This window comes from Nelumbo lutea, chromosome 3 (genome assembly GCF_056320005.1).
Source record: "Nelumbo lutea isolate HS-2025 chromosome 3, American lotus-T2T, whole genome shotgun sequence".
Taxonomy (NCBI): domain Eukaryota; kingdom Viridiplantae; phylum Streptophyta; class Magnoliopsida; order Proteales; family Nelumbonaceae; genus Nelumbo; species Nelumbo lutea.
This window is the reverse complement of record NC_142686.1, coordinates 60029851-60041623: the sequence shown is the minus strand read 5'-3', so window position 1 is coordinate 60041623 and position 11773 is coordinate 60029851. Positions and strand designations below refer to the sequence as shown.

The 11773-nt window shown below is 39.0% G+C and overlaps 1 protein-coding gene across 1 annotated transcript; it reads right to left on the bottom strand.

Annotated features, from left to right (window-relative positions):
* Window positions 1-720: 720 nt before the first annotated feature.
* LOC148865214 (uncharacterized) lies at window positions 721-11323 on the bottom strand. The gene is made up of 2 exons (XM_088981555.1): window positions 8904-11323; window positions 721-1494 (listed from the first exon to the last, which is right to left on the bottom strand). Exons 1-2 carry the CDS (start codon window positions 10515-10517, stop codon window positions 1147-1149), a joined length of 1962 nt encoding a protein of 653 aa, XP_088837681.1. The 5' UTR covers window positions 10518-11323; the 3' UTR covers window positions 721-1146.
* Between the last annotated feature and the right edge of the window lie 450 nt (window positions 11324-11773).

Here is an 11773-nt window from a genome sequence, read left to right as displayed (position 1 = left end):
CGAATTTTTGCAAATCTAGCACTCTAGGAATAAATATCCCGTATCTATTTTTCAAAGATACGATACGATATGCCCGCATATCGGGCGTATTGTATTGAAATTTTAAACCTTGCTTCCCACTTGTATTTTGTTGAATAAAAACAAGGCCCTTACACAATAGGATCCTTGAAACACGTTGTTAGGCATTTCTCTAAAAAATAGAGATTAAATAAATTGAATCTCATATAAACTATAAAGTGACAACGTCCCATAAAGACTTTAATAAAACAACTACATGTTCAAAAAAAAAAAAAATAAATAAAACAACTACTATTGCTTAATCATGGACTAATTTAATTTTCCTAATCAACTAAAATACCCAATCCTAAGCTTACTGCATAGATGGTGGGATGAAATACATGTCTAGTTCTCCATCCTGAGGACAGGGTTTGGCAAGTAGAGGTGATCACAAGTGGGCCAGTCTGGGACCAGGTTCCCATGAAGTCTTCTATATAAGGGCCAAGCCTGGCCCGGCCCGGCCCGGCCTGCCTTATGTAACCTTCTTTCTGGAGGGCCTGCACCCCTCTTTATGGTCGAACTTCATATATGATCAACCTTAAAACAAGTTGACTGCCGACACAACAGACCACCACCAGGTTGGCAGGTTTTCCACGAGGAAAGTGGAACAGAGAAACCAAGACAAGAGGTTGAAGCTACTGAATCAAGCCACAAACATACATATAAAGAACCAAAGATTGTGACTGAAAAGTGGATTACTGACGCAGGAAATGAAACGTTGACAAGCATTTGGGGGAGATGGATTACAGTACTCCAAGGCTGTGATGTGAATCATGTGATAAAGATTGAAGTGATACAAATGATATACACAGCCACCAGAAGAATGTATAAAAAAGGGTCAAACAAATGTTTCGTGTTGGTTACAAGCATTTGGGGGAGATGGATTACAGTTCTCCGAGGCTCTTCCCCAGATTACTAGTTTGAAGAATCATTTGCTAAATCTCAAGCACAGGCCCCGTTTGTTTTTGCACCCAGTATCATGGCCTTATGGAACAATATTTTCGTTGGTGTCTCTTTGTGGGCAGTCTCCAGGACCCCAGCTTAACAACAAACTGTATAACCACTACTAATTCATTTCCATCATAAACTTCATTGCTTTGGACCTTTACCCTTCTTGGACTTGCTCTTCTTTGCCTGCATTTTCTTTTTCTTTTCTTCAACTGTGGTCCAAGTATAATCTGTAGGTATCACAAATGGATCTTGAATATCCTCTACCCGACTACTGGGGCCAGAACTCATGGAAGAGTTATTACGGTGGTATGGTGCTTTTATCCATTGAAGCCATGATGAACTTGAGGACTGCGCTGTTGCAGGACTTTCTCGCCCTGCAGCACTTGGACTTGAAGGAGGTGTACAGAACTCATCCAAGGGCTGCAACTCCTCAAATTTTGTAAAAGTGACCAACACTCTGATTGTCGGAATTACTGGAATTGAGACCTGGATACAATTAAAGGTGATTTTCTTAGAAAATATATTATAGTCATTTATAATGATTTAAAGTAAAGATCATCAGCCAAGGTGAAGCATTCAAACAGAACACAAATTATTAGATTAGGAGTTTCGCAGATCATATAAGCACCCAGAGGCAGTAGAGAAGGTTGTGAAAGAACTCTTTTGTTCATAGATTACAAATATTTTTGCCTATAAAAAGGAGAACTGAGCAAATATACAGGGAAAACATTCCCAGGTTAAAAGTTTCAAGTTGTCAAAGACATTGGAATATGAAGAGAAATGCTTGCAACAGTAAGCATATACCAAAGAAAAGAAAAAAGGATGCTTGGCCAAAACTCCACCAGTACTCTTTTTTTTTTTTTGAAAAAGACGGTAACTTTATTCAAGAGGCAGGAGGTTTTGAGTTGTAATTTCTGTGTAAAACTCCACCAGTATTAGTTTGCATTACTGCCAATTCCGAGCCCACAAAAAGGAGGGGGTTTAATTTATCAGGTTGGTAGCCAAAATAAAATCCTTGGCCAACAGCAAATGTCTGAAAATAAATAAAGCACTCCCATAGTAAGATACTGGTGGTTAAAACGCTGCTCCTTGTTATTTATGTTTTTGAACAGGTAAAAGTATGATGAATTTCAATAAAAATAGTACCTGTAAATACAAGATGCCTATGTATACCAGAGAATATACATCAGGGCACTTTTAAAACTTAAAAAAACTATGCTGTGCTATCTGTACATAAATGTGTAATTAAGAATATTTATAGTTTGAACTCCCCTAAATTCCTTGTAGACAGCTTTTCTAGGAATCACATCAAATATTCTGCCCTTGTCCTCATACATTATCATTTTTCTCTAAACATATAAGCCAAATTATTGTATGAGAGACTATTCCTGTGCTACCTACCCTTTCTTGCCAAGTCCTTATCTGCTGAGAGTGGAATATAGCCCCTATTATTGCCAGGAAACACCAGCATACTCTCAACATCTCCAAAAAGTGTGACAATCACCATTGGTTTTGCTTCTTATATCTCATAATTATTTAACACTAGAAAACAATCAATAAATGATATTTTATGACTTATTTTCTTAAAATTTTCCATAGTCCTCAAACATTTTTATATTAGTTGGTATGCACATAAACTCTTTTTCCAGAATCTCTTACTAATTTCTATTCAACCCTATGCATCACATGGGTTCATCAACAAGCGATATCTTCAGCAGCAAGAAGTCCAGAAAAATTAGACATAATCCTTTAGATTTAAGGTGTAAATAATTGGATAATGGTCATTAAGACCGAGCTCCATTATTGTAATTCACTCATAAGCTAGACATCTTTACCAATACAACTGCAAAAAAGGGTATACCTATCTTTGGAAGGATCAACTCCACCAAAGATTATGGCATTTTGTTGGGAGATATTTCACCAAAAGATGAGTACTTTTGAGGTTATTCAAGAAAGAAGGCCCAACTAATGCATTTCTTCCCATATTTTTTTGTTGTGTATGACAAGTGGTGAAACTACCTGTCATCTGTCATTCTCCTGCCCTTTTACTTGTATTATTTTGAGGAATTATCTTGATCTTTTCAGATGCAGGTAGGTAGCTTCCCAGGAATGGAAGATAATTTTAAGGATATTTTCTTCTATCCAAGTAAGAAAAGAAGGATAATAAGGAGATTTACAAAAGTAACTATCATGTTCCACAAAGGAAGCACTGATGAAATCATAAAAACAAAGGTGGTACATTGGGTTAAACCCATACCCATCTTTGATGCCTACTCTATTGAGGATATTATTAGAAGCTGGCAATAAGTGGCTTTATTATCTTTAGTTAGAACAATTAAACAAGTAGTGTGGCCTCCACCCCCAAGGAATATGTTAAGGCTGAATTTCAATGGGTGTAGTTTAGGAAACCTGGGAGCTTTAGGAATGGAGGGGAGTTTTTAGAAACCATAGAGTAGTGCAAACTATTTTTTTCAACTCAAATTGGACAAAAGAATTCAATAGAGGCAGAGCTGTTGGATTTAATTCAAGGATTGAAAAATGGGAAGATCAATGGGTTTTAAAGACATGAAGGTGGAAGGTGATTCAAGGACAATAATAGGTTTGCTGAAATAAAATTGTTCAATTTCATGGAAACACAGAAATATGGTGAGAGAAGGAAGAAGCATAGCAACAGAGTTGAGCACATCTTTTTCTGGGTATGGAGATCAACACTTTAGCAAGCCATGGAACTAGTAGAGGCAATTTTTTAGGGCGTCATAGACAGTGATGGGGATTTATGTACTTAAACAGAATCTTGTAAAAATTAAAGACAGGGAACCATGTGAATATGATGATGGGCTTGGTACTGCATGTTCCCTTTGTAATGTAATAAATTCTATTTACCACTACTTAATAAAATTGATGCTAAGTTATTGATCAAAAAGCATAGGGGCATGTATTAGCTCCCTATACAAGTCTTGGGGTGTCCCCAGAAAGGCAAGCAATAGTTAACCAATTTTCCCTCTCCTCTCTCTCTCTCTCTCTCACCCTCTTTGCTCTGTTTCTGAAGGACCAAGTCACCTCGAATTGGCTCCTGAGATAGGCAATAACCTATCAAATTGGTATCAGAGCCCCAACACAACAATGCCTAACACCACCAAATCTGGAACTGTGGAAGACCGAGTAGATCAAATGGAGGTCCACCTGCATAAGGTGTCCGGAGATCTGCAATAATTAAAGGAAACTCTGTCAATCGTGATGGTGCAGATGGAGAAAGCAAACTCCGCTGGAGGACGAGAAGTAGATCTGGAGGGCTCAAGTTCAAGAAGTGCAGACAGATGGAGTGCAGTGGTGATCAGAAGACTTGCTAAGTTAGACTTCCCTATATACATTGGAGGCGATCCCAAGCCATGGATATTCAAAGCAAAAGGTACTTCAAATACCATGAAATTCCCAGTCATCAAAGAGTCTCTATTCCCTTGTTTCATCTTGAAGGAGAGGCGATATTGTGGTAACAGTGGTACCACAGATCTCATCCCCAGGTCTCCTGGTCTGAGTTTACAGAAGCCCTTTACATAAGATTTGAACCTACTGGTTATGAAGATTATTATGAGTCTTTATCAAAGACTAAGCAACTTGGTTCAATCAGGGAATACTAGATTGAATTTGAGAAACTTGCCACGTGAGTTCATGGCTGGCTGCAGAAGGCCCTCTTGGGCTATTTCATTGGAGGTCTTAGAGAAGAAATAAGGATAGGAGTAAAATCCATGCACCCAATGCTGGTTATGGCATTAGTGGGCCTAGCCCATCTACAAGAGGAAAGTTGAACAGACTCAGGACTAATAGGGACCAAAGCCCAATTCTCAAAACCCACTTCAGTGCATGGACTTCAGCAACAATTCTAACCAGCCCATGAATATTATATAATATTATATATAATGTTATATAAATTATAATTATATAATATATAGTATATAATATATTAATGAAATAAATAATTTTTTTAATTTTATTATACAAATTTATTTAATTATTGTATATATAAGCAATTATATACATCAAAATTCATAAAAAATTAAAATTTTAAGTTTTTTGTCAATTTTTTTAAATAAATAGCTTTGGCCCGGTGCACGGCCTGATCTTGCCCAAGGTTCGGCCCCTGGGCCAGCCTGGCCCACAGCATGGCATGGCATGGCATGGCACGGGTCCGCACAGGCCTGGGCCGTGGGCCTTGCCAGGCCGACCCCCCAAGTTATCCCAGGGGAGGGTGGCACGTCCCGCACTTTGTGCAGGCCGCCCACGGGCTGGCATGGCCCATTTTACACCTCTAATAAAGGCCACCTAGTGATTCCAGCTTCCTCTCAGCATATGCCCAAATTGCTCCACCTATTTCATTGCTCTCTTGAAGCAGGTCACTCTGGGATTCTCAGGACTTACAAATGCATATCCTCTCATTACTTCTGGGTTGGAATGAAGAAGGCTATCAAACAGTTTGTATCCCCATGCCAGGAGTGCCAGTAGCAGAAATATGAAGTGCAAGCACCAGCGTATTTACTTCAGCCATTGAAGATTCCAGAGCAAGTCTGGGATGCGGTTTCAATGACTTCATATCAGGGCTTCCAGTTTGAAAGTCTGTGATAGTGGTAGTAGTCATTCAAAGTACTCTCATTTCATTCCCTTGTCGCATCCTTATAGAACAGCCATGGATGCTGAAGCTTTCATACAAGAAGTTACCAGATTGCATGGAACCCCACGAGCAATAGTTTCAGATAGAGATCCCACTTTTCTTAGCAGATTTTGGACAAAGTATTTTAAGTTTCATAACTCTAAGCTGCACCACTCTACTAGTTACCACTACCTAACAGGTCAGGAGGTCTTGCGTCCCTCAAGAGGAACCTGCTTAAAGCACAACAGCAGATGAAGTAACAGTATGACAAGAAACACAGATCACAAGAGTTCAACAGTGGAGATTGGGTGTAACTTAAATTGTACCCTTACAGACAAGCTTCTATAGCTAAGCAATTTGGCACAAATTCTCCCCTTGATTTTGCGACCCCTTTAAGATTCTTGAAAAGGTCAGCACAGTAACTTATCGGCTCAACCTCCCTGACTTTGCAAGACTACATCCTGTGTTCCACATTTCTCTATTGAAGAAGCATTTGGGTCCTCAAGTGGTATGTGGCACCACTCTACCAAAACTGAAAGATTGTAAGCTGGACCTTCATCCTGAACAGATACTTGGCTATGAAGGGTGATGATTGGAAGAAAAAATTTCAAAGAAGCCTTGGTGGTTTGGGCAAGGCTTCCAAAGGAAGATGCTACATGGAAGTCCTGCTCAGCCCTGACACAGCAGTTATTTCAATTAGCCCTCTTGAGGGGGGGGGGGGGGGGTTGCAGCCAAAGACCAGCTAAGCCAATTCCAAGTGAGAATTCTGCTTCCAGGCCCATCATCAGGAAGGTGCATGTAAGGAAGCTGCGACACCAACTAATCAATCAAAGCTACTAGAATCTTCTGGAATGAGCTCCCTATATAAGTCGTGGGGGTGTCCCTACAAAGGCAATCAGTAGTTAACCAATTTTCCCTCTCTTTTCTCCCTCTCTCCCTCTTCACTTTTTTCTGGAGGACCAAGTCACCTCGAATTGGCTCATGAGATAGGCAGTAACCTATCATACTCAGCTCTTCTAGAACCCAGCCCCACAAACAGGTCCCTGTTATGCTAAGCATTTTCAAAAACAAATTTCACATATTTGTCTCCCTTCTCAAATCTCATGTCGGTCATAATTGTGCCGATCACTCTCTTGGCTGATCAATTGGTTGTCAAAAGTTCTTCTATTTTCAAAACTCAAGAGTAAGTAAAACCAAAAAATAACAAAACATGAATGATGAAAACAAAATTTAATAGCGTCTCAGAAACGATTAGTGTTGTCAACACCAACTATTTTTGACAAATTTGTCCAATTTTAGATACACTACCAAAACAATTTGAAATAAGTAATAAAATGTTGCTCAGGTAAACCGCTCAGGATTATATAATCACATCAAGCATTTTCTTTGAGAGCTTTTTTCAATGCTTCCTTATGGATTTCATCCTTGCAACATTTTTTAGAAAAATAAGAATGGAGAAAAATGAAGTTTGTAGAAAATGGAAAAATTACAAGTCTGTTTTTTATCAATAACAGAACTTCAATAGCAAATAGAAATATTAAAAATTACAAGATAGGGAGAGGTAAACTATCTTAACATAACAGGGTCCTGTTTGTGGAAGGGGCTAGAAGAGCTAGGTTTAGACCAAAAAGGTCATGGGCAGACGTAGTAAGAAATTATTTAAGCACTAATAATTTAAAAGTGGATATAGTTTTAAATAGAACGGAATGGTGAAACAGGATCCATGTAGCCAACCCCATATAGTTGGGATAAGGCATGGATGATGATGACATGTAATAAAAAGGTTCACACTTTTGTAGATGGTTACTTTCTCATACTGCTCCCTCCTGATGAGACTTGAAAGATTGAAGCCGAAAATGGAGAACAAGATAAAGTGACAAAATAGACTAGTCTTATCATCCCAAGTTCTGTAGGTCTCTTGGGCTCCCTGATAGCTTCTATTGACCTTTGGACACTATGCATTAATTAATATGTATACCAGGTATAAGTGGTTCATCTACAATATAAAGGTCCTAGGAGAGGTTAATTTCAATTTTATAATAAATTCAACAGTAAGGAAACCGACAGTCTAAGACAAGCTTTATCTGACAAACATTTGCAATTTAATTGGACATGATTGACAAGTTTTTCATCTGGAAGTCACCTTTCATCAAGCACTCCACAATGAACAAATTTCTTCCTTAAGGTCATTCCATCCCTGCAAATGTATCCCTTTCTAGCAACCTTGCCGATTATCTTAAAGCTAAAAAACAGGATGGAACATATTCATAAATAAATATTTCTATGACATGCAATTACACATGAATCTTCAACTGGAGTTTTATGGATGAAAATGGATTTTACAATCAATGCTTTGTGTTCTTAGACTGCCTTAGCACCTCCCTCAACCGTGGTTTAAGTTCCTGAAAGAAGGAATACCCAGACACATGGAATTTGGTCTGATAAATGGCCTCATAGTTTAAGAATAACTTCAATGATCTATAAGGGAGGAGGAAACAATACTCATACACAAACCATGTAATCCTCCAATTTCACAAATAGAGCATCCTACATCTTTATATATATATATATATCAAATTATCAATATAACTTCCCACATTTTTTTTATATATCAAATTAGCAATAGAACCTCTTACATAGGTTCTATACTTCTATCCTTACCATAGATAAATTGCAAAGTTAATGAACAATATCTGCATTCTGATGCTATGATCTATCATGGTTCAATTTGCTCAAATATTCACATTTCAAAGTAGTTATGAACAAAAGCTTAATGGTTAGAGAAGAAACATTGAAAAATAATGTTCATTGAGAATATTTTATTCAAGGTTATTGCAAAAAGCATTCAAGCTCATAAGCTTTAATCAGGTTGAAGGTTTATAATAACATACTGGAATTAATTACTTATGATGAAAGAGAGTTTTTACCAACTCTCTCATCTTATTTATTCAATTGAACATGCGACCTATAGTAAGTCAATAGTGTTCTTTAAAGATGTAAATAGATAGAATCATAAGAATTAAAACAAACAACAATGACAAGAAATAATAAAATAGTGGGTTGGAGATTCCTTTTTTAAATGCTAATTTAATGGTATCTAAATCCTGCACAAAAGCTATGAGGTAAAATAATAGATTAAAGTTTAAAGAAAAGAGATCTTTGTAAACAAATGAAATGGAATTCAAGCAGTTCAAGAAAAAGAAAGCTTTGTTGTAAGTAATCAACCAAAATAGTTAAGAATGTCACCAACCTTGACTGGAAAAGTTCCCGGAGGAAGTTTTGTTGTAAGTAATTCTCTTAAACGACGGATTGCCTTGACCTTGTTAGCAAGAATGTCAAGCAAAGGTAGCAGTTCTTCAGTTTGGAGTGGGAAATTGGGAGAAAGCCACAAAGTAGGTCGCAATCCTTTCTTGTACTCACTCTCATGGTTGTTATCCTTGCGTCGATGATCAGAACTCGAAGAAAACTTTTTTGTCTCTCTCCCTCTCTGGAGTTCATCCCCCCTTACAGGAACCTCTATGGAGTGTCTTCCCTGTTTGTTCTGATACCCTGGGGGAGAATCCCCAAGGAGATCTCCTACCTTGTCATCCACACAGAGGGAACTTCTTTGTGGTGTCATCTTCTTTGGCCCTTCATGTTTGGCATCCCGCTTTCTCCAGCCACCAAACCACCCTTTCTTCTCCTGCTTAACCTCACCATTGCCACAACTATGAGAATCTTCAATAGGGATCTCACGTGGTTCATAGCAACTGTGCCGATGGGCAATGATCCCATCAGAAAGACCATCTTCAATTGTAATATCTGATGAATCCATTTTTAGGGCAACTTCTAATTGCCTTTTTTCATCCTCTGTCAAGAGGTCCTCAAACTCTTCACTCTCTGTGTCATTTTCATTACAAGAACTGAAAAATTCATCATCTGTCATTGCTCCAGGAACCTGTCTGGACTTGATGCTTACCACTACATTGTGCATATCGTACACCTTACACTTCCAAGGGCCAACCATATCTGTCTTCTCCTGCCTTCTCCATGTCAACTGTGGCAGTAACACTGCCTGAGTCACATCAATTCCAGGCCTGAAAATATTAGTCCGAGACATTGCAGCCACTTCCTGTTGAACCTCTTCTTCACTTGCCTGAGAACCGGCACCATCCAAAGCATTCATTACCTCCTTATCCTTGTGTGAAATCATGCAGAGAGTCCCAGGAGGGACCTTCCCATCCTCAGAGCCATCTCCAAGGAACAGAATACTCTGATCCGAACGCTGGATCTTGAAGCCATCAAAACCAGCCAAAGTCATATCTGCTCTCAAATTGGCCCCCCTCTTCCAAATCTTGTAGGTGTCTGAAGGTGCAATCCTTGCTATGAAAGGAATTACCGAGCTCTCAAAGTTGAACGTGATCTCCATGTAAAAATCCTTCATCCTCCTCATAGTCCCTATAAGGCGGGGAAGCCTACGACACCATTTTGCCCATGCTAACGGCTGGTAGTGCCTAACTATAATCCTGGCGATTCCTTCTTCCCTTCTGCAGATCGCTTCCTGTAGCGCACTCCAGCCCTGTTCGTTCTGTAAGCTCCAGTCTGCTCCCGCAACCATAAGCATTTCAATCGTAGTTTCATCTCCGAGTTTAACAGCCAGGTGGAGTGGGGTCTCTCGGTTAGGGACATCCCTACGGTCGATAACAGCAGAGATGGCATCGGCCTTCGCTTCCTCTGCAAATGAAGCTGCCTCAGTTCGAATCTCATCGGGGTTGCACAGACGGGGGAGACCGGAAAGTATCCTCTTAAGAGCAGTGTAATCCCTCGTAGCTACAGCCTTATGAACAGGACTGTGAGCGTATTTAGAAATATCTATTCCCGCCATGTTTGAAGATATTGAGATCACTACAGAATTCCGGTAGAATCAAGCCCAATTCAAAATCATCTAAATTCACCCAACGATAGCAAAGAAAGCAATTGAATATGATGAATAAACTTAAAGAGCAGCCAAAATCAACTCCGAAGATACAGGCCAACAACCAGAATGACAACCCAGCATCCAATTATTCACATAACGCCCCAAATCGAACAGAAACAAAGAACATATAAGGCCAATTTCAGTAACCAAAAGAAATGAAAAATCTATCCCAACTCACAACCTTCCACCGAGATGAACCAAACTTAGTTCAGGATTACCAGAAGAAACGCCGAAATCAACAAGAAACCCACTATGCCAGGCACCCGAGCCGATCTGAACCTGCGGAAACGAGCCTCCGAAATCTCACCTTCTTCCACCGTGTCCCAAGATTCGACTTTCGAGCCCCAGAAGAAAAGGTTCAGAAAGTAAGCCCCACCTCTCCCCTCCTCTCTCTCTGTCCGTCTCCTCAGATAATAGAAAGACAACGAGAGATCCTTGTGATCCAACCAGACCAGACAAACCCAATAACATGGAATATAGGTTGAGGAAAGGAGCAAGAAATGCTGGTGTGGAATCTGATAATCCGATAAAGAAAGGAAAAAGAGGTAGAATCAAGAAACAAGAAAGGAATGCAAGAGAGAACCCCACCCAAGCAAAGGGAGGAAAAGAATTACTTGTGTAACATAAGATGAACAAAAGGATAACAGAAAGAAAGTGAAATATAAACCGCTAGAGAGAGAGAGAGGACTTCTCTACTCCAGGATGTGTGTGGTACCGTACTACCGTTCCCACTTCTACTTATAACGTTTTTTGTTGGTGAATACAAAATTCTGGAAAAAATATAGGCATTATTAAGGTGATGTTTAAAATCAATACGGTTTTCTGATAAGCGTTTTTCAGAAAATGGTAATGCATATGCTATTTTTTATTTGATACCACAGTTTTTTTTTCTCATCATTCTTTTTCTAATTTCTAATACATGATTTAAGAATTTTTTTTTTCTGAAAAACAATTAATCAAATAATAGACATTTTCCCAAAATTAAATTAGTAGAATGACTAATCAGCCCATATTAGAATTTTATAGCCCCATAGTATAGGGGGAATGCATCCTGACTGTGAATTGATGTCAAATTCACGGGCAGGATGTGATTTATAGAGGGGGAGAGAGCTAACAGTAAGGGGGCTGGAATTCAGAATTCTGCATTGGATGTTTCAGTACTT